The 25,362-nt window shown below is 39.9% G+C and overlaps 1 protein-coding gene across 6 annotated transcripts; it reads right to left on the reverse strand.

Moving 5' to 3' along the window:
* Window positions 1-3,008: 3,008 nt before the first annotated feature.
* HCFC2 (host cell factor C2) lies at window positions 3,009-23,700 on the reverse strand. 6 transcript variants are annotated; one of them, XM_080633669.1, is made up of 16 exons: window positions 23,493-23,700; window positions 21,247-21,395; window positions 20,711-20,871; window positions 18,619-18,827; window positions 18,047-18,131; window positions 16,874-16,977; window positions 16,073-16,261; window positions 14,522-14,707; window positions 14,017-14,120; window positions 12,877-13,036; window positions 11,689-11,889; window positions 10,422-10,492; window positions 9,052-9,183; window positions 7,484-7,669; window positions 6,993-7,278; window positions 3,009-5,930 (listed from the first exon to the last, which is right to left on the reverse strand). In XM_080633669.1, exons 1-16 carry the CDS (start codon window positions 23,656-23,658, stop codon window positions 5,905-5,907), a joined length of 2,415 nt encoding a protein of 804 aa, XP_080489795.1. In that variant the 5' UTR covers window positions 23,659-23,700; the 3' UTR covers window positions 3,009-5,904. The 6 variants fall into 6 exon arrangements, with proteins under 6 accessions (XP_080489795.1, XP_080489794.1, XP_080489799.1 ...); XM_080633668.1 differs by having other exon boundaries at window positions 3,009-7,278; XM_080633673.1 differs by lacking the exon at window positions 23,493-23,700 and adding an exon at window positions 22,957-23,285 and having other exon boundaries at window positions 3,009-7,278.
* Between the last annotated feature and the right edge of the window lie 1,662 nt (window positions 23,701-25,362).

A 25,362-nucleotide genomic window follows, 5' to 3' on the forward strand; every position in this document is an offset into this window, starting at 1 on the left:
GTGACAGCGACAGCAGAAAACAATTTCTTAGATGTATTCATGCCTTTAGCATGGCACAAATACAAATGCTGTGTCACTCAAAATCTAATTGAGGCCAAAATGTGTTCACCGTTTTGTGCACCAGCAAAGTAGGAGACCCCCACCGGCAGTACTGCAGTCAGCTCTGGGGCCCCAACACAAGAGGGACGTGGACCTGTTGGAGTGAGTTGAGGAGGCTCGGGGGGCTGGAGCACCTCTGGAATGGAGACAGGCTGAGAGTTGGGCTTGTTCAGCCTGCAGAAGACTCCAGGCTGACCTTACAGCAGCTTTCAGTGTCTGAAAGGGGGCCTACAAGAAAGCTGGAGAGGAACATTTATGTGACGGCATGTAGTGACAAGACAGAGAGGAGATTTAGATTAGATATTATTACAAAGAAATTCTTTACTCTCAGGGTGGTGAGGCACTGGCACAGGTTGCCCAGGGAAGCTGTGGCTGCTCCATCCCTGGCAGTGTTCAAGGCCAGGTTGGAAGGGGCTTGGAGCAACCTGGTTTAGTGGAAGGTGTCCCTGCCTATGGCAGGAGGGTTGGAATTGGATGAACATTAAGGTCCTTTCCAACTCAAACCATTCTGTGATCTTCCTAACCTTCTAACAGCAGCACAAGTACCACATATGTATCTCAGTAATTTATCTTCTGAATAACTACTAAACAGTTTGCATTTATACAAAGCATTTATGCTGTAACATAAGTAGGTGAAATGTCAAACACATTAACAGTTCAAGTCTTTCCAAGGCTGTCACTTCAGGGAGTTGCTTCCAGGCTCTGAACATTTTCCTTCTGGAGTGGACAGCATGGAAATCAACATATGTAAGTGCCCTCCTTCTTCAGGCAATGAAGTGCAACAAAGAAATACTTACAAGGCTGCTACTAGAAAGGAAAATTTGAGGTACTCCTTAATACTGCTCAAAGTCTCTTGTGCCTAATAGCTTTCTCTTAAAGGAGAATTATCAGCACTGCACATGAGAGAGGTAGTTATCCTAAAAGGTCTTGAGAGTGCCCAGCAAGAGACATTTAAAAAATGCAAATAAAAGGGGATGCAAATGAAACCAAGGCACTGGAGGGTTTGAATCCCCTATGACAGCATATACCAAGGGTGCCTCTTTTAAGTAGCACTTGGAATTAACTGTGTTTTGATAAATTCCATGTGTGCCTAACAGTATTCAGTAACTTGGTCAGATACAGAAATAACTCTCTGAACACTACGTGCCATTTGGGACACACGGAAATGCTTTGTCTCTTTCTCTTTGAAGATACCATATCTAAGCCTTAATTTTATGTTAAGGAGCTGCTGTACCAACTTAGCGATTATGTCATATATTAAAAGCAGATGCTCATGCAAGGCAAGAACCCCCTCAGTAGAACAATGACAGCAAACTAAGCCCAGCCCTAATTCTTTTTGTTACTGCCAGGGCTGTTAAAAGCAGCAAGTAACATGGAGTACTTCAGGCTTTTGAAGGATTTTGGGAATAGACCAAGGAGCCACTTTACCACCTTTTTAGAAGCCAGATTTTCACAGCTTTCTATTAGGCACATGTGGACAGAGTTAGGTGAACAGAGATCTCTTCGGCCTTCCTCCCATCCCTTCATATCCTGTCCATGCTCTTCCCCCTCTCCCACCCATGCAGCCCAGTCCCTCCATTTCTTTTGCTCTGCTGCTTGTCTCTTTGCTGAGCTGATGGCTCAGCAGAGCAAATTCACATCATTTATCTCATACAACCTGAAACTAAACTGGGTGCCTAAAACACATCAGCATCCCTCCACCTCTGCCTTCCAGGTACAAGCCTTCCATTTTCCCTTCTGTTCCTCTGCACAGCAATTCCCACTGCTGTCTCCAGCAGCATGGCCAAATGATGGCTTTTGTGCTTGACCGGGAGATGTCCAGGCATGGAAAGCAAGAGAGAAGGAGGTCACTCATTCTTGGAGCAAGAGGAGCCATTTTAGCTCATCTTCCTGCTACTTTCAACTAACTTGTGGAAACACTAATAGAAAGGCACTCCACTTAGCTTCAGATCAGTGGAAAACATACCAACATGATTTCACAACTACTAACAGGAGGAGGAACACATTAACTGCTAACAGTGCCAGCAGCCAGTGCTCCACCCCAGCTCTGGGAATCTGGAAATGCTTCAGCATCAGAATTGGAAGCCAGAGTAAGCGCCTTGGTCTTTAGCTCACTAAACATTGTAAAAATACACCAGGAACCAGCTAACGTGACAGGAAAAAAAAGAAATCCCATGTTCTTTTTAAGAGAAATTCAGAAACCAAATTAAAGTCTGCCTTAAAGAGAAGGTAACTCCTACCTGAAGAATCTTATTAAGAGGAAGTAAAAAGCACAATGAGGCAATTCTTCACCGATTGTTTAGGTTTTCCCATTTGTTTTCACTAACTCAAGGATCACAAAATAACTGAAAATATGACAACAGTTACTCTATTATAATAGCTAGGAACATAAGAAGGAATCAGTTTGCAGCAGACAGCTTTTAGCAGTTTCTTATGTGAAGTCTCTTAAAGAGGTCTAGAAACAAAACACGGACCTTTCCATTCACTCGCTCCTCTACTCCTAGAAACACGTCCTCCTTATTTCCCAAGGAGTTCCCCATAGTCAACTGCCATACCAGTATAGCAACTCACCCTAAGACTGTGATGTTTTGTGCAGTTGGACCTGCACACAATTCACATCCTTACTAGAAGCTGCCTGAGCATGGGAAATGCTCGCTCATATCCCATCTTTTTAACAAACAATGCAATACCAAGCTCTGTCACTCCTTTTGAACAGTAGCAACATAAACACACCCTCTCTTCCCCCAACAAGCGTACTCGCTCTCTTCTACCATCCCCTTTTCTAAAGATGGTCAGAAACATGGCAGGTTGTACGCGCACACCTCCAAAAAACACAGACATACACCTCAGTGTTTACAATGTGCTTGATAGGACAACCACTTTATTACAAAGAACAAACAATGCTCTGAAATAAGACTGATCAACTTGAATAGTACAAAATGTCAGTTTCCTTGTAGAGGTCATTAAGTAACAGGCTGTAAGACTAAGTTCACGTCAAATCTGCTAACCTGAAATATCAGGTAACAACAGTAATACTTATTTTAGATTCAGTGTTTACGGCATGATCATGTGCTCTACTCCAAAGTACATTCAGAAGATATTGCTATAATTACTTTGAAAACACAAAGTGTAGGTTATTGTTGACTTCATTTCCATTTTCACAAGAACATTCTCGAGGTGAAGCTGTAGCCGTGTCTGCCGTAACTGGCATGACTGTCCTCTGCTCACACAGTCACAACTTGCCTAAGGAGTTTAGTAAACCTAGACACGTCTACAACTTGGATACTGTCATCTGATAGATTCAGCTTCTGTTACAATGTCCTTTAGCAATATAGGAAGTAAATGGCTAACATGGATTCCCAAAGAGCCAATGTCAACAGTCTTCCGAACAAATTCAAAAATCAAACAGTCAGTATTTGTCTGATATCTACTTGATAAGATAGGCAAACAGGTGGGATTTAGACGTTATAAATACAGTCCTGAAAACAGACCACAAAGAGTATTTTACAGTGTGAACCACAATTTCACCTTAAAGTAAAACTGTGAGGAACTGAAGATTTGCGTATGATCACTATTCAACGTCACCCAACTTGGACAAAGAAGAGAAAAGTGACATCTTATGTCAGGGCAGCTGGAGAAAGCACACTTACAAGGAAATTATACTTTCATTGAAAACGCCACACTTTTACCCTTTGGTAGTTGTGACATACCCACTGAAAAAGAAATTGTGCAAAGCATGTGAAACCAAGTGCAAAAAAACTCCACCCAGACATACCCAACAGGTTTTATTCTTAAATAACAACTCTACAATCACAGCTACCAACCAACAAAATCAAAGCCACAAGTGTTTTCTCTAAAGGCTTCTTTCACAGTACTAATGAGAAAAACCAAGTTCTATTCTTCTAGTTAGCAGTTCATGTGTATGTTATTTCAGTTATCAGACGGTATTGATGAAATGGACCATTAAAAACACAAATATTTTAAAGCCAGTTAACTTCAGGAAAAGTCCTATACATTCATACTATAAACACTGTTTAAAGTGAATGTGGGGCATCTGTCATTGTCATAAACATAAGATTTTTCTCTGGAGCAAACCTACGTGTATTACTCCTGTGCCACAACTAACACTATTATGGCAATTTATGGTCCCCAGCACTTTTTATATGCTATTATAGCATGTGATGTGTTGTGACAATTAAGGCTGTATCAGCACTCCATCACAACCCTGATTTTCAGGGTAGCCAAAAGTTGGCTGTTAAGTCTGTTCTGGGATACTGGAGCTGTTAAATCTCTACTATTTTAGTGATCCTTCTCCCACCAAACCAGGCACATCATTTGTTTCAGTTTATATATTTACAAACGCTCTTAAGACAAATTTAACTGGCAGAGGCAAGAAATTCTACCTTGACATATAGTCTTTTGGCATTCGGGGCAAAATTAAAGTGCAAAGTATAAACTTCATTGCACAGTAAATAATTTAGATTTTCTTTTAAAATAAATCTTATTTAGGTGCCTCAATCTATTCACCTAGTGACCTTGTCCAACTCAGCCATTTTCCTCTATGCTTTGGTAAACATAGGTTTATATATAGATACATAAATAGCATTTAAAATGTTTACCTTTATTTCACTACCGTGAACACTTTTTTTTCCTCTTAGCATAGGAATGGATCAACCTATTCCTAGAAGTAATGCTTGTTGAATTCATCAGCTAGCTAGGTTAATGTAAAATGATGCATAGTAAAAAGGGAGATACTGAACTTGATTGGTAGAATATACTGGTAAAGCAAACAAGCACTTAAGAAGATTAACTGGAATAAATATGCTGAAAGTTGCCATATAATATGTGCAAAATTGCTTACCATGTATTTGAAACTTTGGTTAACGTTTTCAGATTGAAGTCTTACAGAAACATGATGGAAGCAACACAAGTGATTACAAACACAGGAATGAGGTAAGTTATTATTAGTGCAAAAAGCAAGCATATGCTAAAAGCAAAGCATATGGGTTTAAAACAAAAACAAAAAGAAAAGAAAAGAAAAGAAAAGAAAAAAGAGAATGAATCTCATGGAAGTTTTAATCCAAGACCAGAAAGGCCTCTTGTAAACATTGGTATTTACAAGTTTAAGATTTGTACAACTACAAAAGGATAGTTCTAAATAGTAGTAGTGCATTTACAATGAGTTTTCGGTTTTCTTAATATGAGAAATGGCTAAGCTTTATCTTTTTCCTTTTAAATCTTCAGGGGCTATCTTCCAAGATTAAGATATTTGTTACAAATAGTAGAAAAATCATTTCTTTACAAAAAAAGTATATATTAAAATATTTATACATTTTAAGTTACTATATAATAACTAGAAGTTTTTGCCTTGTACTCAGGCACTGCAACAAAGAATGTGCTATAAGGAACTGAAACCAAACAGAATTTGCTCATATACCAAATCTTATGAATTACCTATGCAGGATCTGTAGCAATCATGGGGAATCTACCTCAATACTACTGCATATGCCAATTATTTATGTATTCATTTTCAATCTGAAGGTGTGTCTTTTTTACATTTTAACTATCACTACCAAAAAGAGCTGCTGGATAGAGTGTGGTTCTCCAGCCCACTATCCTCAATATACTTTCTATATGGTACTCATACCTGAGCAAGGCTGTATAATGCTGATGTTCCAAACGTAAAAAAGGTTATATATTTTTAAGATAAAAACAATGCAAAAATAAAATATTTGTAGCATTTACAAATAGTACAAGAGTTACATTAAACACTACATTCGAAACTTGAGATTTATCATGTTGTTTCTACTTGGAGCTTGATGTTTTCATATCTGCAAAAAGAAGGAGACATTGTTAAAGGTTTCATAATTTCACATCGTACACAGGGTCGAACACCTTCAAACAATGACTATTTCAGAGTTCTGGGGTACAGATCACGGTCAAAACCCTTGCCAATTAAATGGTTAAACCAGCACTGGAATACTCCACATTACAGAAGACAACTTCTTCATTGTTGCTCTCCATCTTAGAAAAACCATCAGAAAACAAGCAGCGGTGTATTCAACAGCTGGCTTTCAACCACCCCCTGGGGATCACAGCCCACAGAACCGAGAGGTCAGCTAAACCCATACAACAGTTCATTGCTCCCCGAGGGGGTGTGCACACTCCCCTCACTCTGCCCTTCCTACCCTTATTCCATGCTCACAGGACCTCTCGCTGAGCAAAGCCAGCTCCCAGCTACCAGAAAGCTAAGGTAGAATGAGGAAGGAGTGGGGTAAGAGGCGAAGCAAGTAAAACTTCTTGTTTTGAGCACCTTGATTTGCTTGCTTAAAAAGGTGAGCCAGAGCTGATCAGGCTTAAAGCTAATCTTTATTTTCAGGAGATCCATTCCCATCCCCAACTCACCATGAACCTGCACATATTCAAGCATGGGGACAACGTGACAAAACCTCTTTCGGCTGTAATATCCACTTTAAAGTGTACGTGCTCCACAAAAACGCACCTTACGTTACATTATGAAAGATTCTTCTAATGAGGAGTGGGGAAGGATTGAAAAACACCCTGATTACACCCATACATGTAACTGGATTGCTTCTCATTAGAATAAAAAGCTTTTGAGCTGAAGGGAAGCCTAAGGAACTTAGAACCATACTGGGCTTTTATTATTTGAGGGGCTGGGTAAGACTCAATAACCAACATTCCAGTCCTTGCTTGTCAACAAAAATGCTTTTAAAATGTTATGCCAAATTCAACAACTGATTTTTCTTAAAACTTCTAAAAGGAACAAAACAGTATTTCAAGAACTTTATGTGCGTTGCTCAGAGAAGCATTAGTTCTAGAGACACAATACACTACTTCCTCCATTTAAATGCTGCGCCTGACACTGACTTTACCTTGAAGCCATCGAACTTGCGTTGCTGGTCCATACCCTCGCTCATTCTTTGCGGAAATCCTGAACACTATAGCAGGTCGGGAAGTGTAATCGACGTGAGCATTTGAAAGCTGGGCAGCAGTCACTATACATGACGTTTTAAGACCACAGTATATTCTCATAAAGACAAGATGACTTGGGTTTTCCTGTAACTGTGTGGAACGGATTGCTAAGTAGGCAGAATATTCCAAAATATTTCCAGAGGGTGAAGCAGGAGGCTCCCAAGAAAGATGAATGCAGTCTACGCTCTGAAGAAAAAGGGACAAAATGGGATGGTTATGGAGGTAACCATTAGATACTCAAATATATATATTAATACCAATATTTACATATCTCCTTATATTATTATGTATTATATATAATACAGAGAGAAATACAAAAAGCCCAAGTTTTGAGATTGAGTTTGTGATGAGAATTTTATCCATCAGAACTAGAATTACTTCTATTTCTCACCTTGGTGATTTTGACTGTTGAAGGAGCTCCAGGAAAACCCGGAATGCAAGTCTTGAATTCACTGATTTTACTGAAAGGCCCAACACCACAGCCATTAATTGCAGCAACTCTGAACCTGTACACTGTGCCTGGAAAAAGATCCTGTTTCTTAAGTAATCTGTAGTCTGGTACATCTGCACTTTCCATCTGAAAATAAAGCAACATTTGCATTAATTCTTAAAATACTCTAAACATAATTAGTCTACAAAAATATAAAGTGGGTAGTGATAAATTGAGATTAACACATTCAATTGAAGCTGAAAATCTAATACTTTTGTACTTAAATCAGAATTTATAAAAAAGTTCTGACTGAAGCACTAACTCATCTCAAAACAGCTGACCTAAGATGCAATATGAGACTTCATCTCCAACCAACCCTATTTTTCAATCATTTAAATTGAACTGCAGCTCTTGGTTATTTTTACTTGGGAAAGTAAAAGCCAAGTAGCATTTCTAACTGTACAGATTATGATTTAATTAGCAGACTTGTCTGCCCTAAAAAAGTATTTTTTATTTCAAAACACGTTATTCCTATGGCTAGCAGCTGCAACTAGATACATAGATAATCAAAATGTTTTTGAAGAAAAGCACTGTAAGTTAGTATCAAACAGGTTTCTGAAAGCATTAGGTGCTCCTGTAGTTCCATGTTTAAAATATGCATTCATGCATCACTAAAACATTCAACAGAAGTATTTTCCTTCTGAATAATGTATAAGAAATCACAATTGATGAAAACACTGTAAAATATATTACCCTTCAAAACTAAGATGTGCAATATTTTTAGTGAAGTGCTTTCAAATAGTGTTATGTTCTTTTGTTTCTGTCTCAAGGAAACATACAACCACCAGTTTTCATTTCTAGTTCACCAGGATATCATTAATTTAAACACCATCAAAGCTGCAACATTTTTTCAAGTTTCACACATATAGCATTTTAATAGATAAGCTTACATGTGCAACAACATTAAGTTAGGGAAATCTAACAAAAAAACCACTACAGTTCCATAGCTAGTCTTTTTAAACAGCCTAGCCTATGTCTTATTAGTGTCTCTAACATCTGGCAAGCAAAGATTCTGAAAACAAAGGAGAAACTTTGAAATGTTTCAATGCTGTTCTGAAGTAACATATCTAAAAGTTGTGGCATTTTTTCGGGGGGCGGGTGGGGGGGTGTTGGTTTGGGGGTGGTTTTTTTTGGTTTTAAGAATTTTTCCTGGTTTCAAAGTTCACTAAGTTTAAAATTCTTTACTAAGGCTAGAAATCAAAATACAGAAAGAATTAGCAATAGCAGACTAAGATGTTCTATATTACCATGAAAAAAAAAACAGAAAAAAAAAAAATCACCTGTTTTAGGAAATAGTAAAAAAAGGTAAGCAAAATACATGAGGAACCACTGGTCACAAAATACAAGACTCCTACAAGCACCTGATCCTGTTGCAGTACCAGGAATCCTACATTTTGTTGTCAACCATGTAAGCAACAGATTCCAAAATACGTATGTGCAAATTATGTCAGAGAAGAATCAGCAGCTACCTTGTTAGAGATGTTCAGTGTTTCCTCTGGCAGCAAGTAGAACTGGCTCACCACAGCACTGTTGTTCTTAAAAATCCCAACGTCATACCACTGCCGGTCTCTTGCTTTCACTGGTGGTCTTTGTGGAGTTTTCTAGTATTTGAAGAACACGTTATGTAGACTACCCATACTTCAAGGTAATGTAAGAACAAAAAGTTAAGACTAGTATGTGTAAGAAACAACCCCCTTTTATACCAGTGTTACTATCTTATGCTTGAATTGAATATGCATATGTCAAAACACTGTTCAAAACCAACTGGTTGTAATACACTGACAGACACAGTCCATCATTAAAAAAAGCCCACAAACAACTAACAGTTGGGAAGTCACCTCTGACATTCTAGTTTAAACAGGGATGGGAAGAAGTTTAAAGCTGTAGAACTAGGTGTCTGTAGCAGCATGTAGTTGTGAGTTAATTTCACTCAGAGGTCAGGAAGTTCCACAACGTGGTCCAACATCAGTAGCTCTACCTGGGATTCAGCTGTACCTCAGCCCCAAACACACACTCTTTCAAGATGCTGCTGAACTCACTTGCAGCTGAGAACAGAGCCTCTGCTGTGGCATGGGGTGATGGTGGTAGATGGCATGCGAACTGTTCCTGACTGACCCAGAAAGACAAATTGTCTTTCTTGCTTGTCTCCAGGCACCAGGGAAGGCGCTGGGGTGGTCAGTGTGCCCCGCACAGCCAGGCCATGGTCCTGCTAGCATGGAAGAGGGGCAGGAGTGGCAGCTGCTCTTGGCAAAAGCACCCCAACTCTTTAGTAGCAGCTGCTTCTTCCCATCCTTAGCTCCTCCCTTTTGGTGGCAACAGTGGCACCTTGGTTTTGTGCATTAAGTTGTAAACGGGTGAAATAGGAAGCATTTACTTTTTCAGGCAGTATTTACAGCTTGCATAGCCAGTCCCCATCTCCTCTAGGGAAAAACATCAAGATATCAGTTTAGTAACGTTTCAAACCTACAGATCAGCAGCTAACACTAGTCTGATGAAATACATACTTCACTTTAAGTCCTGCTGTCCATACAGAAAAAACATTTTACATTTGCGCATCATGCAGCAGAGAACCATACCACTGTGCCAGTCGATAAAAATGATTCAACAGCTGAACACATACTTGGATCTCCTCCCAACTACACAACTGCTGCTTAGACTCAAATCAAACCCACAGAATGCAATTAGTTTTACAACAGAAATGTTTACTCCTGTATTATTCACTTCAAGCCCTAAATATACATTTCCTTTTATTATCTCTCTGAAAGAAAAGCAAAGAGCCCTTGCAACTAATCAACAGAACAATAAATACAGCTATTTAATTATACTTTTTCAGACTTACAGAGGAGTGTGAATCATTTGTCTGTCCAGAACTGACCCTTGTTGATGGCATGACATATGCAGTTTCAGCAGCTAGAAACAAAAAGTTACGTTTAAAAGGCTTAAGTGATAGGAAAAATTTAATACAAAGCCCACAGAGTATTGAAAGTTGACCTCAACAGTCATTTAGAAGTATTTGTTGCAAAAGTAGGTCTCAGACTCCTTTTGCATGCAGTTCTATTTATAGCATGGACAGCTAATTCTGGCTTTCATCATATTTACAGAACAATTGTAAGAGCCTGGAATTGCAGGCTGCTACAGATAACAGAAACAGAAGGCAGGACTCACAAAACACTAAAAAGTGATAGAAGTATGAAATCAACATGAAACATTTGTGAACAACTAAATTCTAGATTGAAGCACATGCTGGTAACATTGTATGAATAGTCTAAGCATGAAATCTTAATTTGAATTCACTCTGACATCAATACAGTCTGAATGCTGAACATGAGCAGGTCACCCTTATACAATCCTAACAAATGGAAAAAGAACATTTATTAAATTTAAAATGGAAACTTAAAAAAATTAAAAGGAAATCGAAGCACGTAAGCACATGAGCAACACAAGGGAAAATCAGCATTCTATACTTCTGTTTCTGGGGTTTGCTTTTGAAATAGAATACTGTTTGGTAAAAATTCTACTACTCGCACAGCATCAATAAGAGAATATAATTCTTAACACTCAAAACAACAGCAAGCACGGCCTGTGGATATTCACGAAAAACAGAACCTGAAAAACTACTAGTATGTTTAGTTTCTGCATCACTGCTTATTTTGGCTATTTCTAGCAGACTGAAGAGGTCACCATATTTGGTCATATTTGGCCATATTTGTTACAGAGGTCAATTGTTTAAAATCAGAATCAGAGATTACTAATTGTAGTCTTTTGCTGACTGAATAAACAGACAACCACTGAATACAGCAAATGTGCTATGGGCACCAAAACTGGCTGCCTCTGCTGTTCAGCAAATGGGCTTCTGCATAAATGCAGACTTAACAGACTTTTCACTTAAAACAGGAAACAAAGTGGTTTACAAAGGTATAAAAGCAATATCCTGATTTTAAAAGATGTTTAAATCATAGCAGAGATCATTCAGGCTGCCCAAGGTCCTCAATGCCCAAAGCCCTATCTCAGTCCCATGACAGCCAAGATGGGAATCCCACCACACCAACTCTGATGGCCTTAGATATATATGGCTCAAAATACAGTATGTGAAACACATTTCAAACCTTCAGATTTTGAATTGAATGTTGTTAGTGAAGTTTCATCTTTAACAACTGCCCCATTTGTACTTGATGTTTCAGTTTTAACAGCCTGCTGGGTTACCATAGTTTGTGTGCTGGAGATAGTACTGGATACAGAAGCATCAGGATTTACAGTTTGTTTATCCAAGCCATGTAATTCACCTACATTTGCTGAAGTCTGGGGACCTTAAAAAAAAAGAGAATATTAACCAAAATTCAACATTCATAACACTTACCAAATCTCAACTTGATCTAACAACTTCAGTTTCATTTAAAACCAGAGTTTAGCTCAGATTCAAATTAGAACAGATCTGATTATGTTAATTGCTTTCTTTAGGTCTATAACTTAACAAGAGTCTGTCTGCATGCTCATAAACAGATATATGTAAACAGTTCAATTAAAACAGTGATTTCATTTGTTTTAAGCTTGCTATTTTGTATCTATTTGGTTACAAAATTATTACTTTGAAAAAAATCCTAATATAAAGTATCCACACAAATCAGTATCACAGATTTGGAACCGTCAACTGAAGATTAACTACTGTGGAACATCTGTTTCTAACTTAGCACTAAGATTCAACATCTCCACATAATACTTAAATTACACTGTGAAGAAACAACCTATAAATTACACGGAAGTCAAATATAAAGATCAAGTGATTCTGGATTCACCACACTGAACTTAAGGCACTTCAGTACAATAGCTGTATCAGTGCCTATTTATCTTCTATTTCCTCTACAGTCAAAGAGAAACATGCTCCTCCCCATGTTGCCTAAAATTTTACATCAGCTAATAGCTTTTCACAATTAACAGACAGAAGTAGTGTCAAAGAGAGCCTGGAGTTACTTTTACCTTAATGTTGTAAAATTAATCTGGACGTGTCAGTCTGTTCTTTGATGTTAAAACCAGCTATTTATGTTTAAAGATACGCATTTGCCATCATAATAATGAATATATTGAAAATTTCATGTCCCTTGCAACACTTCAAACAACTTAAGATCTCATTTTTCCTCATATCATCTAAAAATACATACAGTAATAAGTAGCACAAGCTGAGGTTTATTTAAACTACAAAGGCCCCAAACAACCTGCAAGACAGATATACTTTTATGTTTATGAGACGAATTTTAACTCTCACTTTTTGATTAATTTTTATTCTATAGTCATCTTACTTGAAGTACAAACAGGCAAAAGAGAAGGGGCATTTGATTCTTTGAATCCTGTAGCATCTGCATGGTTTTTCATAGTCTCATGTGTAATCTTGTTTTCAGGTGCTGCAACCTTTTCTTTTCCTTCTACTTTTAATGAGTTGGATGTAAGGGAAACTTGGACCTAACCAAAACAACAAATTTGTTAAATGTTTAACTGCAAAGTTGAGAAATGTCAGTTGCAAACATGGCATGAAAACGCTCAAAAACAACAAACAAAAATCCTCCAACAAATGCCCCTAGCATTTTAATCAAGAACCACCCTCACAACCCCCATCATTTTAGCCAAAACAAAGACTCAAACTGTAGGTTGGCCTGGAAGTGTCCCTGACACATACTAAATTTTATCTGAGAGTGAGTTCACCTTCTTAGTTTATTATATGGAAGCTTACTGCTGCATACATTTAGTCTATTGAGGGAACTTGACGGAATGGGAAAAATCACAATTACAGAGGTTTTCAACCTCTGCTTTCCTGGCACATGCCTAAGATATTTCTACTGTTAGTAAAATTTATAGTACTTCTACGTGTGTTTTCTACAAGCATACATTATGAATCCCATACAGACCTGAGGCCTTAACCCAACTAAGAAACAGTATACATTTCTAAAAATGTAATCCTTTAGCCAGTTTGTCCCTCCTCATTCTTTTAAATCTGCAACAGTGGAACATGTACAACTGCACAACTAGAATAGGTAATAACTGAGTTTATTCTGTAGTAGGAACGTACAACTAAGCAGGCTAGCATAAAAACGCTAACAAAGAAGGAATATGCCTTTCTTTTTTGCCTCCCACATTAATTTCACTAGCACTGAGAGTAAATTATATTATATTGATATCAGGCTTCCAGTTAGCATTATAGAAGTCAATCCAGTTGCATTTTCCTTTCTTCATTACAAGGAAGACTGTCTGCCAATCATAAAACTAAAAAGGACATAAGAAAACAGACATAACTGCTTCAGCAGGTGTCTTTTTTTGTTGGATCTGGATTTTTTTCTCAGGCCTGAGAAGTATATAGGGACTTATAAAACTGAGAAAGTGCTTTGGCAGTTCTTTTCCTCCCATATTGCTTTGCCACTTAGAAGCATTTTTCAGTTTACACTTACATTATTAGGAATGACATTATTTGTTTGGCTGGGATGATCCGCCTTCATTTCTGGATAAGGGACATTAGGCAATGATTGTGGACTTTGATGTAAAGAAGAGCCACCTTTCAAGTAAACAAAAGCAAATTCCAATCAGTTACATAACGCTTAACATTATGTTCATTGGAATCTACTCCAGTAAGCAAGATGGAGACCCAAAGCTGCCTGAAGGAAGACTTGGTTGTAAGACTAATATGAAACTGCACGGCCAAACAGTCAGATAAAATCCTTTCCTCACTGTTTCCTTTCTCAAATTGTGCCCAGCACTGTACACATACCTTCAGAGAGATGGCCATAACTAAACAAGGAGAAGTTAAAGCTGAGATTTCCATAATCATGATGCTCGTATGTGGGGAATATCCAAAGAAACAGGGTCTCTGTCTCTCAAAATCATATTAAAAAATTGCTTATTTGTGCAATCCTCTACCTCTGCACAAATATTAGCATATTATGATCTGACTACTACCTTGCGGACTCAGCACTGATGTCTCAGGAACCCCAGTACCAGGTATTCCAGCCGCTGGTGGCACTGGTGAGTCAGCATGTAACTGAAGAAGATATCCTTCAACTGTAGGTACTTCATCCCATTTCACTTGAAAAGAGTTGGTTGTAGCTCTAATCAGCTGTACCTGTGATGGTGCTGGAGGTTTCTCTACAAAAAAACAATAAAACACATATGGCATGTTTAAAATTGCCCTCTTTATCAGTTTAAGAAATACCTATATAATGCAAGCCAAATCAATAGCCCCTTTTTTCAGCCTTGGGTGGCATGGTTTAGTGTGAGGTGTCCCTGCCCATGGCAGGGGGGTTGGAACTAGATGATCTTAAGGTCCTTTCCAACCCTAACTATTCTATGATTCTATGATTCTATAATGTACAATACATACCATGTTCAACAAGAAACAGTTGTCAAAGGTGGTAAGTCAAGTCAGAAAATTATAAGTCTTCAAAAACGCTTAAGTTTTAATGATTTGGTTTTTTAACGGCTCTTCTGCTGCCACTAAGTCTTTGTATATACATCGTTGTAGGGATTACAGAAAGAAGAGATCCTTACTCCTTCCTAAAAGGCTGCAAGCAGCTCTTTGCCTCCTAAAGCTTTATGTATTCCTGGAAGGGATTCACAGAAGACTGCGCTTTCTTTTTTCTTGCTCTCAGTAGCTGAAGTGAACTTTCCCTTAAAACTTCTCCTGCAGAGGCTGAAGCCTAGGCATGATTCGATACCTATGACCTGCTCCTCCCACTTGCCTTCATGGCTGACTAGGCTGCACTCTCAAGCACATACCTCCCCAGCTATTCTTTTTCATTTTCTGACCTCCCTGAGGATTAAAAAAACCAACCAAACAAACAAAAAAACCAAAACACAACAAACATCAACCAAACACGAAACCAAACCAAACACAATCTCCAAAACGTTTCATAATCTCCAGTAACTATTCTCATGCTTCCGCCTGAGCAGGCAACAATTCCCTCCCAGAAGCACTATTCTAGTTCCCTCTCTCTCAGTACCATTTCAGTGTTCTGCCATCAAGCCAGCTATGGGTGACTGGTGCTCCAGAATTCCCTTAAGCCCCAGGAACAATTTGGTCCTTTCTCAGATTTGACAGTATCTTTTTGTAGTCCAAGAGATGAGGAAGCAGCAGCAGCAGCAACGATCCCAAGAGAAGCAGGGGTTTGGCAAAAAAGAGTAAGTAGCAGCAGAATAGATCACTAAGAAGAGAGGCCAGGAACACTGAGTTTAGATAAAACACCCTTTAGCACCTTGTATCTACTATGACATACAATGAAGAATCTAGCCACAAAGCTCTTTCAGAGGCTTTAAACAAGCCTACCTACTTTTCAGTTTGAGCTGGAGCCTTCAAACAACACTGCAGCATGGTTTATTTAAATAAGGTTTAAGATTTAAATAATCTTTGAGTCTGCTACAGCTTTAGATGTTCTGTTCATCAGTGATGCCAGCTTCCCATACAATAATAAAATTTGGAACACAGTACAAGTCTCTTACTTATTTCTGACTCACCGGTATCAAGGTACCAAAGATCTTTGCAGCAGACTTGATTGTTCCAAGCTTTTCTGTAACCATCTCTACCACTCCAGATATACAGACGAGTGCCAACTGCTACAGCACAGTGTCCTGCTCTTGGCCCTGGTAACAAGTTACTTTTGTCCTCCTGGCAATCTGAGATCAGACCTATCCATTCTGTGGTATCTAGTGAATGAAACTCAAAAGATTTAGTTTCTAGATGTCTTCCAAAACAAGCAAAACAGATGTTAATACACTTTGTTAATGTTAATACACTTAACTGCTCAGAGAAAAGGAAAATAAATCACCTCTCGTTTTATAGACAATTGCATTTAAATTTGCAATATTACAATGAGAAGGTCACTTTCCAATTAGTTTGCAAGATACAATCAGTTAATACAGGATGAATTTCTGACCTCTGGTTGTCTGTCTCAGGCAAATACAAGATCAGAAGTTGAGGATTCAGGGACAGTGCATTTAGAAAAAACTCATTTCAGGACCTATTCTTTTGTGTTCTTCTATAAATCAAGGAGTATTTATATTACCGAGTATTAAAGTCGTATTAACAAAGATTTGCAGACGCAAACCTGCTGAATGTTCGAAGAAAAATATTACTAATTAAAATAACAATTTCTTAAGGGAGATGTAAAAAAAAAAAAAAATGGCATCTTCTTTAGTCAGCCAGGATTACAACTGTGTATCCTACACATTTTCTCAGGATATTCAAAATATTTACTCCATTCCGTTACGAAAGTATTAATTCCAAATGCCCGCTCCCAGAAAGGCAGAAACACTAACCCAAATTAAGATAAGAAAATGAACCGGTACATTTCCATTCACCATCATGAGCAGAAACTTCACCTCCTGCTGACTGTGGAACCCATCCACCAAAAACATACATTCTGAAATACAGGAAAAGAAGGAAGAAGGGGAAAAAGACAAGAAAAGCCAATTAACATCTAGATCTGCTGCATGTGCGCTCTCAAACTAGGACAAAAATATCCAGTGCTTTACAGTTCTGGTTTACAGCAGATTTTATTGTGTCTACTCTCTTCAGAAAGTATTGCTGCAGACATTCACCTTCTGAAACTTTTGAGTAAGTTAACTGATTAAAAAACCCCAACCAAAGAAATAACAAACAAACCCAAAACTACTTCAATAATTTCCCAGAAACAGAAGTGAATACTGTATCTTTTTACAAACCACCAAACTGCCAATACTCTCCAAAAATCATACACGTACACACAGGATTTCTACAACCCTTTACTGCAGACCTCTAAATAAACCATTCTAAAATTAGAAGACCAGTATCTAAGTCAGATATCAGAATTTAAAAGCATAATGCAGGCTACAAACTATTAACATCTCAGTAAATAATAAAAATAAGCTGTTGGATCATAAGATGGAAAGCTTTCACGCTTCCTTCCCCCCTTGTCTCTGACTTCTCATACCACTTTGTAAACTAATATAAAATGGACTGAAACTCACGTTTAAAAGCCCATTTTATCAATGCAAACCAAACCATAACGACAAGAAGTAAAGTAATGAGAAATAGAGTACAGAAAAACTGGTCCACAAAAGTATGGAAAGGTTTTGCCTAGAACTAGTTCTGCCCTTTGGGCATTTTCTCTGCGTAGCTAGTTCACTGTGTCACAGAGACAGAGGGACTCAAGTTGTCTCCTGATAGAGCCAGCTCAGGTCCAGCTGAGACTGCTCCAGAATGCGCAAACATGCATGAAGAAGCCTGGAAAGGTACTTGTGGGTTAGGTAGATTGTCCTGCTGAATGGACACTGACAGTCTGATACCCTTAAGTTAACAATGGTACTTTTACATTTCCTCTGAGATAGCATAATAGAAGCAGAAGAGTACTCTACAGGGCTGATGGTTTATACTGAGCAGTAGTGGATAAACATCATCATTCTCCTACTAGGTGTACCTTTCTAGAGCTGAGCTTTTAACAACAGACATACTTGTTTCCTATTACATTGGCTGTATGAAGACTGCGAGGAAGTGGTACTGTTCCTTTAGTTTCTGGTCTTGACCAGGTCATGGTTTCTAAAAGAAAAAGAATAAAGCTATTCAAAAAAGTGCTGCTGTGTATTTCACTATCTGAATTTTAGGATGGAACATACTTTTAACATTCAACAAAACAGAATTCCACCTTCTTCAAATGGCAATTTTAAGAAAGAAAGTGCAATAACAAGCACTTAAAGCTTCTTAAAAATCCCAGGAAATACTGACAAACTAATTGCTTATCAGTTTATCAAAAAGATATGTTATGGTTTCCTTATGGTTATTCAGCTTGGTTATCATACTGACAGTCTTTAAAGCACTCTAAAGAAATAATCTCACAGTGTAACCAAAACCAGTAAGGATAATATATGCAAACAATGCTATATGTATTTAATTCCAAAAGGCTAACACTATGGTGTAAGTCCCAATAATATCTGCACCATGTCATGCCATTAATTATTATATACTACAATTTTTTCTCTTAGCCTGTAAGGCCTCTGCACTGACTACTAGTGGCTCATCAACTTACCTATGTCAAGTTCCCAGAGATCATTCAGCCGACAGCCACACATCCCTCCAAAAATATACATCTTTGGACTTCCCAAATCTTTTCTGCAGTATATGATGGCTGTGTGAGATTCTCGCGGAGATGGCAAGATCCCTTTGGTCACAGGAATACTCCAGCCGACAACGCCAGAACCGTGTTGCAGCTCCAGTTCATAGAAATCATTTAAATATCTAGGGTATTATTGTCAAAGTATAAAGAATTCACATATAAGCAAGATTACAAGTGAACTTTAAACCCTGACCCCTTACAAGTATTACAGACTTCAGTCTTGGGAGACTGCAGAATTTAAAAATCTCAAAACATCTGATGGCATTGTGGACACTACCAAAACTAAACGGATTTATAACAAAAAGTGAACTACCATAACTTATGGCCTCTAAGAAAACATGCTTTCATATCATACTTGATATGCTGTATTACATGAAAGAAATATGAAACATTGGCAAAAACCATTTGTAGCAGAAATTGCTACATATGGACAAACCTGGAATAAACTGCAAAGCTGTGAGAAGTACAAGATGACATGGGACATTAGAGATTAAGTTCTGCAACTCTAACGCAACAAAGGTAAAAAGCAGCTGTTTCTGATTTCTTCAGGCTGCCCAACAGACAATTAGCCATTTGTTGACGTATCTATCAGCAAGTTACTTTTAGATAATGGTCACTGAATCTTGGCATTCACACCAGATACCTCTTGCTTACTAAGCTTAAAATTATGAGTTTATAGCTCAGCGTATGAAGCTCTCTGAAAGGCAGGTGAATGTGGCTATAAAACTTTGGTACTATCACAGAATAGGTTGGAAGGGGCATTAAAGGTCGTATAGGTCCAAACCCCTGCCATGGGCAGGGACACCTCAAAGCCCCATCTAGCCTGGCCTTAAACACTTCCAGGGATGGAGAAGCCACAACTTCTCTGGGCAACTTGTTCCAGTGCCTCACTACTCTCACAGTGAAGAATTTACCCTCTTTCAGTTTAAAGCCATGCCCCCTTGCCCTGTCACTACATGCCCTTGTAAAAAAGTTCCTCTCCAGATTGGAAGGCTACTCTAAGGTCTCCCCTAAGCCGCCTCTTCTCCAGGCTGAACAAGCCCAACTCTCTGTCTGTCTTCATAGAAGTGTTCCAGCCCTCTGAGCATCTTCGTGGCCTCCTCTGGACTCCTCCAAGAGGTCCACGTCTTTCTTATGCTGGGTGCCTCAGAGCTGAATGCAATACTCAGAGGTGGGTGGGGTGTCCCACCAAAGCGGAGTAGAGGGCCAGGATTACCTCCCTCAACCTGCTGGTCACGTTCCTTTTGATGCAGCCCAGGATATGGTTGGTTTCTGGGCTGCGAGCGCACACTGAAGCCAGCTCATGTTCAGTTTCTCATTGAACAACAACCCAAGTTCTTCTCCTCAGGGCTGCTCTTAATCCAGTCTCCATCCCCACCCACATGTGTTTGAGACTGCCTCGACCCACATGCAGGACTTTGCATTTGGCCTTGTTGAACTTCCAAGGGATTTGCACAAGCCCACCTCTCAAACGTGTCCAAGTCTCTTTGGACAGCATCCCTTTCCTCCAGCATGTCGACCGCACGACACAGCTTGGTGGTGCTGGCAAACTTGCTGAGGGTGTACTGTTATTATACTGCTGTTTGCCAAATAAAGGCAACTTCAGCTTTTACTTTTAAAAAATTCCAGATGAATTCATGACTGTTTTCTACAGTATTACACAGGAAACTTCTATTGTGAATTCCCTGGTGATTCGTAAGACTTTGCTGATTTAAGTAATTCTAACAAACAAGCCATTCTTAAAAACATCACACAAAATACTAAGAAAAAGACCAAAGTCTACTCAGGTTTCCCTCCAAAAGTGGCAGGGCTGTCAGTCAGTGTTGCGGGATTAGCAGAAGAAATATGTAAGCTTCTTAGCATGTAACCCCTCCATTGCACAAATAATCCAAATGTCTTTGTACTTGATATGTAGGACAGTCTCCCTAGAATGTTCCTCTTTGAAGCTGTCATATCTAGTAATTTATTTTTTTAAAGACGTTTAATTCAAACCAAATCAGCATACCTGGGCACATTATTATTTGAATCCTCACTTTCATTTGCCAGGCCACCAAATAAATAGCACTTGTTACCATATAAAGAAAAGCTGTGGCCAAGTCGAGGACAAGGTGGTGATCCAGTGGAAGGAGCTTGAGGTTTTACTTTTTTCCAAAGCCATCGACTTGCCTTAAAGACAAGAAAAACATATTCAGAAATACCTTCATTTACAGTTGTTCATAGTCAATAGAAAACAGATAATATTAACACTTGTATACTTTCTGAATTATTTTTAAGGGAGTACTGGGCTTTTCTTAGGATATAGATATTAAAAGGGACAAACAGGAGCTAGCCTTTATAAAACATCAGACTAGATGGAAGTCTCTTTTTCAAAGTTATTTATATTTTCTCCATTTTCAGAATCTACTCAAAGAGTTTATTCTTCCTGGAGCACAGCAAAGCTCATCTAACTCTCTTCTGCAGCTGGCAATATAAAATGTGTTTGCTCATAAATATATAAATAAAGTAATCCTCAGAACTGAAACATCTTCATACATTTCATACCTGCAATTCATATAAATCATTACTGTATCTTCCATATTCAACCATTCCTCCAAAAACTAGTATTCTGGTGCCATCACAAACAAATCCATGTGCTGCACAGCCTGGAGGAATATCTCCCCTTACAGCAGGAAGGAACCACTGATTTGTAACTATAGTAGAGAGGGGAAAAAAAAAAAAAAAGGAAAGTATTTTTAAACACCTCTGCTTTCTAAAGAACTACCTTTTACCTGTAGGTAACTGTAAATGGGCTGTTTAACACTAACTTTTTAATTAAAAAATTAATAATTCTATTAAAAGAAAAGCAAATATCTCTATCAAACCTACGTTACTCAATTGGTAAATGAGCACATGAGGTCTCTGTAACAAGTCAGTTACCAAGGGTCACCCAGCAATTTTAACAGACTTGCCAAAAAAAAAAAAACAAAAAAACGAAAAAAATAAGAGGCTAATGAGGAACGTAAGTGCAGCTCCACACAAGAGAGATAACTACACTAACTCAGAGGGAGCAAGCCCTAGAAACAGAATTATTAGAGCTACAGTAGCATAGCAATGTGCCTGGACTTAACAGCGCTATTGAAAAGCTAATTACAGTGTTCTGGTACGTGTGTTAATATCTACAGAGCACTGCGCTGATACATGGGAGAGGAGAGGCACAGAAGCAAGAAAGAGCAACGGAGACTGCCTGATTCAGCATGTTGGTGTTTAAACTGTTCTGGAATTGAAGAATTACAGGAGACACTACCTCCTTTTTCCTAAGCTTTTTGCATGAGCACAAAGAGGAAAAGTGTGAAATTAGAAGCTACCAGTGAACATTGCTTCAGGGGATTAAGATGCCTTCACTGTGTGCCAACTCCTCAGAAGTCATCACGCTCATAGTAAGAGCAATGAGGACATCCCAAATTCAAGCAGCTCAGGTCACAACCCTGCATCTTAGCCACCAGAGAGAAAAAAAAAAAAAAAGGTCAGTTTGGGCCAAACACTCGTCTGGGAACTGGACCAACCACATTGTGATGCTTTTTGTCACTCCTGCAAATAGGAAACACCTTCTTATTTCTGGGCAGAAAAATAAAGTGATGTTAAGATTCACTCAAAAGGCACCCATCAGAACCTCTGTTCCGTTAGACAGTATAACTGTCCTATCTAAAAGCTTTCTTTAGATTACTCATCAAAACAGAAAGGCTAAGAGATTTTTCTTTTCTCCCCCAAAAATGTGACTGAGTGCAGCAGATCTTTAAGCTACATGGAAATACCTGCTTGTAAGAACTCTATCAGTAAGCATTTTCCACTAATAAATTACCCTCAAAACATGTTTGTCCTCCCAGATTTTACCTCAAAAACACTCAGCAAAAATACCATCACTTTTTTTTGGGGGGGTGGAGGGAAGAGATTGGGGGAAGGAGGGACATATCATTATAAGAATATTTTTTTAATGTTCTTATAAGTTGGCAATTTAAAAGGCTAGTTAACATGGTCTCACTTTCATGCTTTTGGTGCACTGCACAAGCAGCTAACAGTGGCTGACTGAGAAGCCCAGATCAGTCACTTATCTACCCCATCTCAGCCCAAGCTCTGAAATCACACAGTTTTCCAGTCTCATCCAGTATCCTGTACAGTAACTACTTAGGCATCTAATCTTTCACGAATAAAATCGGTCTTGGGCAGCTTCCTGTTTGGAAAGGCTCCCAATGCCAACATGTTCGCTTTTCTAACCCAGGTTTCCGCGTGTTCAGCTCTCGTAAGCTGCCACCAGAGGGAAGAAGAAGGGGGCTCTGGACACCCACGGGGAACTAATCCAGCCTGCAGTCATTCAGCCGAGACCTGCCAAGGGAGGCTCTGCACCCCAGGACACGGGACTAGGAAAGCACAACAGACGCAAGGCACACAGAACAATTTTCCGGGTTCCTGTTCTCCAAGAAAGGGGCATCATCCCCCCAGCATCAACCAAGGCGCTGCACACCCCAGGGAGAACCCTCGCTCAGGCGTATTTCCCCACTTTCCCCTCCCATTTCGGCTCCAGGCAGCTTTTCAGCATCCCGCTCGCCGTCCCCTCAGCATCAGCAGCTCAACCGCTCACGGCAGCCCCGGAGAACGGCAAGAAGCTCGGAGAGCGATCGCCCCACTGTGAGGAGGCCGGTGCCAGCGGCGACGGCTGAGGACATGACAGCCCCGAAGCTAGCGCTGCCCTGCCGCCTCAGAGCCCCGGCTCCGCCCGGCGCTCTCCATGCCCGCCGCCCCGCCCCGCGCACCCGTGTTGTAGACGTGCAGCTCATCGGCGATACCCTCGTTGCCGCCCCCGAAGATAATGACCAGCTCGCGGATAGCGACCGCGCGGTGCCCGTGGCGTGAGCGCGGCACCGGCCCCGTGAAGGAAGACACCCGCCTCCAGCTCAGCCCAGCGGCGGCCGCCGCCATCTTACCGCCGCTCCCACAATGCACCGCGCGGCCGGGGCAGGCCGGCGGGGGAAAGAGAGGAGCTGCGGGATGCCGCCGTGGGTCACGTGATGGCTGTGGCTTGGCTGGCGCCCGTTAATCGGTTGCCCTCGTCCCTGAGGTGGAGCTTTTATCGTGTATCTCTTCCAGACTGTGGATGTCTGCTGGGTGCTGGCTTGTGCCCCCTCGGTGACGGGGGCCGCAGCGGAGGAGTTGGCTCTTGTTCTCGGCCAGGGTGGGGACTCGGAGGCCGCCCTGGGCGCACCCCCGGGCTGTGGCGCGGCAGCCTCTGCCACTGCGCTCTTTTCCCCCCGCCCTCAAGAGACTCGGCCTTGCTTCGTTGGGGTCCTGTGAAGGGCATCTGGCAGAGGCGAGCCTGTCTGCAGGGCACCCGCCTCTGAGGTGCTCGGTCACCACGGCTGTTTAGCTTAGGACACACAGCTGTGCCTTCAAACCCTCAGAAACGTGTAGCGTTTTTTGTCTGTTTTAACTTCCTAGTGGTAGGCGAGGTGTGCTGCCGGCGAGGTACGCATATGAGAGAGAAATGAGTTGCTGTTTAAGTGATGAGGGCTGAGAATAGAAACGAAGGTTTCAGTTCTACAGTTAACGGCGGGTAATTTGAGTAAACCTGAAGATCTCATTGTGCAGGATGGAAGCTGCTCTCCTTCCTGTATGAGGGGGGTGTTAAATGAGAATAAAAACGGCTGAGGGAGATCTAAAGGTGCTGAGTTGCCAGTAATGTAAGCATTGCTGCTATGTGGTCCCAATGCTGCAGGCTCATACAGCTGTGCGCTTCTTGGGGCTGTCAGATGCAGAGAGACACGGATGGGAGATAAATAAAACCAACACGAGTGGATTTTTGGTGAACACAAGCTTAATAGAGTTCAAACAAAATAATGTAGTACAAAAAAATTACTAATCATTGTGCCCAGCTGCATGAAGCCCATAGCTGTATGTATAGCTCTTCATTTATTTTTCCTTAAGGCAGCTCTGCAAAACATGGATTTCTGTATAAAATCAGACACAGGTAATACAGTTTGGCATGTTTGAGACATGCAATTGAAACCCCACTTTTTCAGTTCCTTCAAATGGAACAACAAATTTTATTTAAAATACCTTCAGATTTTTAAAACTTTGGCTGAATGCTTTTTAAGTTTTGCACTGCCTCATGCTAAAAATAGTTTAGAATTGAAGATGACTATTACTCCTTTCCATATTCATGAAAGTCTTGTAAAAGAACTACATTATTGTATAGAAGGAGGCTCCTAGAAGGGAGGAAGAAAATCTGAGTAAGTGGTGTAGAAATAAAACCTCAATAGCATTCAGGAGAGCTTAGGAGGCAAAGTATCAACATGTGCTGGTTGCCTTTATCTAAGATCCCTCTGAATCTAAACCAAATCTGTGGATTCAGGTTCCCCTGACTGCTCAGGGATTTGGAAATTAGATGGTTTGAGTAAAAATTCATGTGCAGAGTTGAATTTTCCAAGTTTTCACTGGCTTTTGGCTTGCAGGAACTCTGCAAACAGACACTGGGAACACTTTGGCATGCTGTTGTTTGGCTCTTGCACACTAGTGATCTGTTCACATTGACCATAAAATAATGACTAGAAACCTAACCTGCAACTTAAGCTGTTGAAGTAACTCCTGGAAGGTTTTGTTTCCTTCTCTTTCCCCCACCCCCTTAAG

Source organism: Psittacula echo (genome assembly GCF_963264785.1).
Source record: "Psittacula echo genome assembly, chromosome: 1".
In the NCBI taxonomy this organism is placed as follows: Eukaryota; Metazoa; Chordata; class Aves; order Psittaciformes; family Psittacidae; genus Psittacula; species Psittacula echo.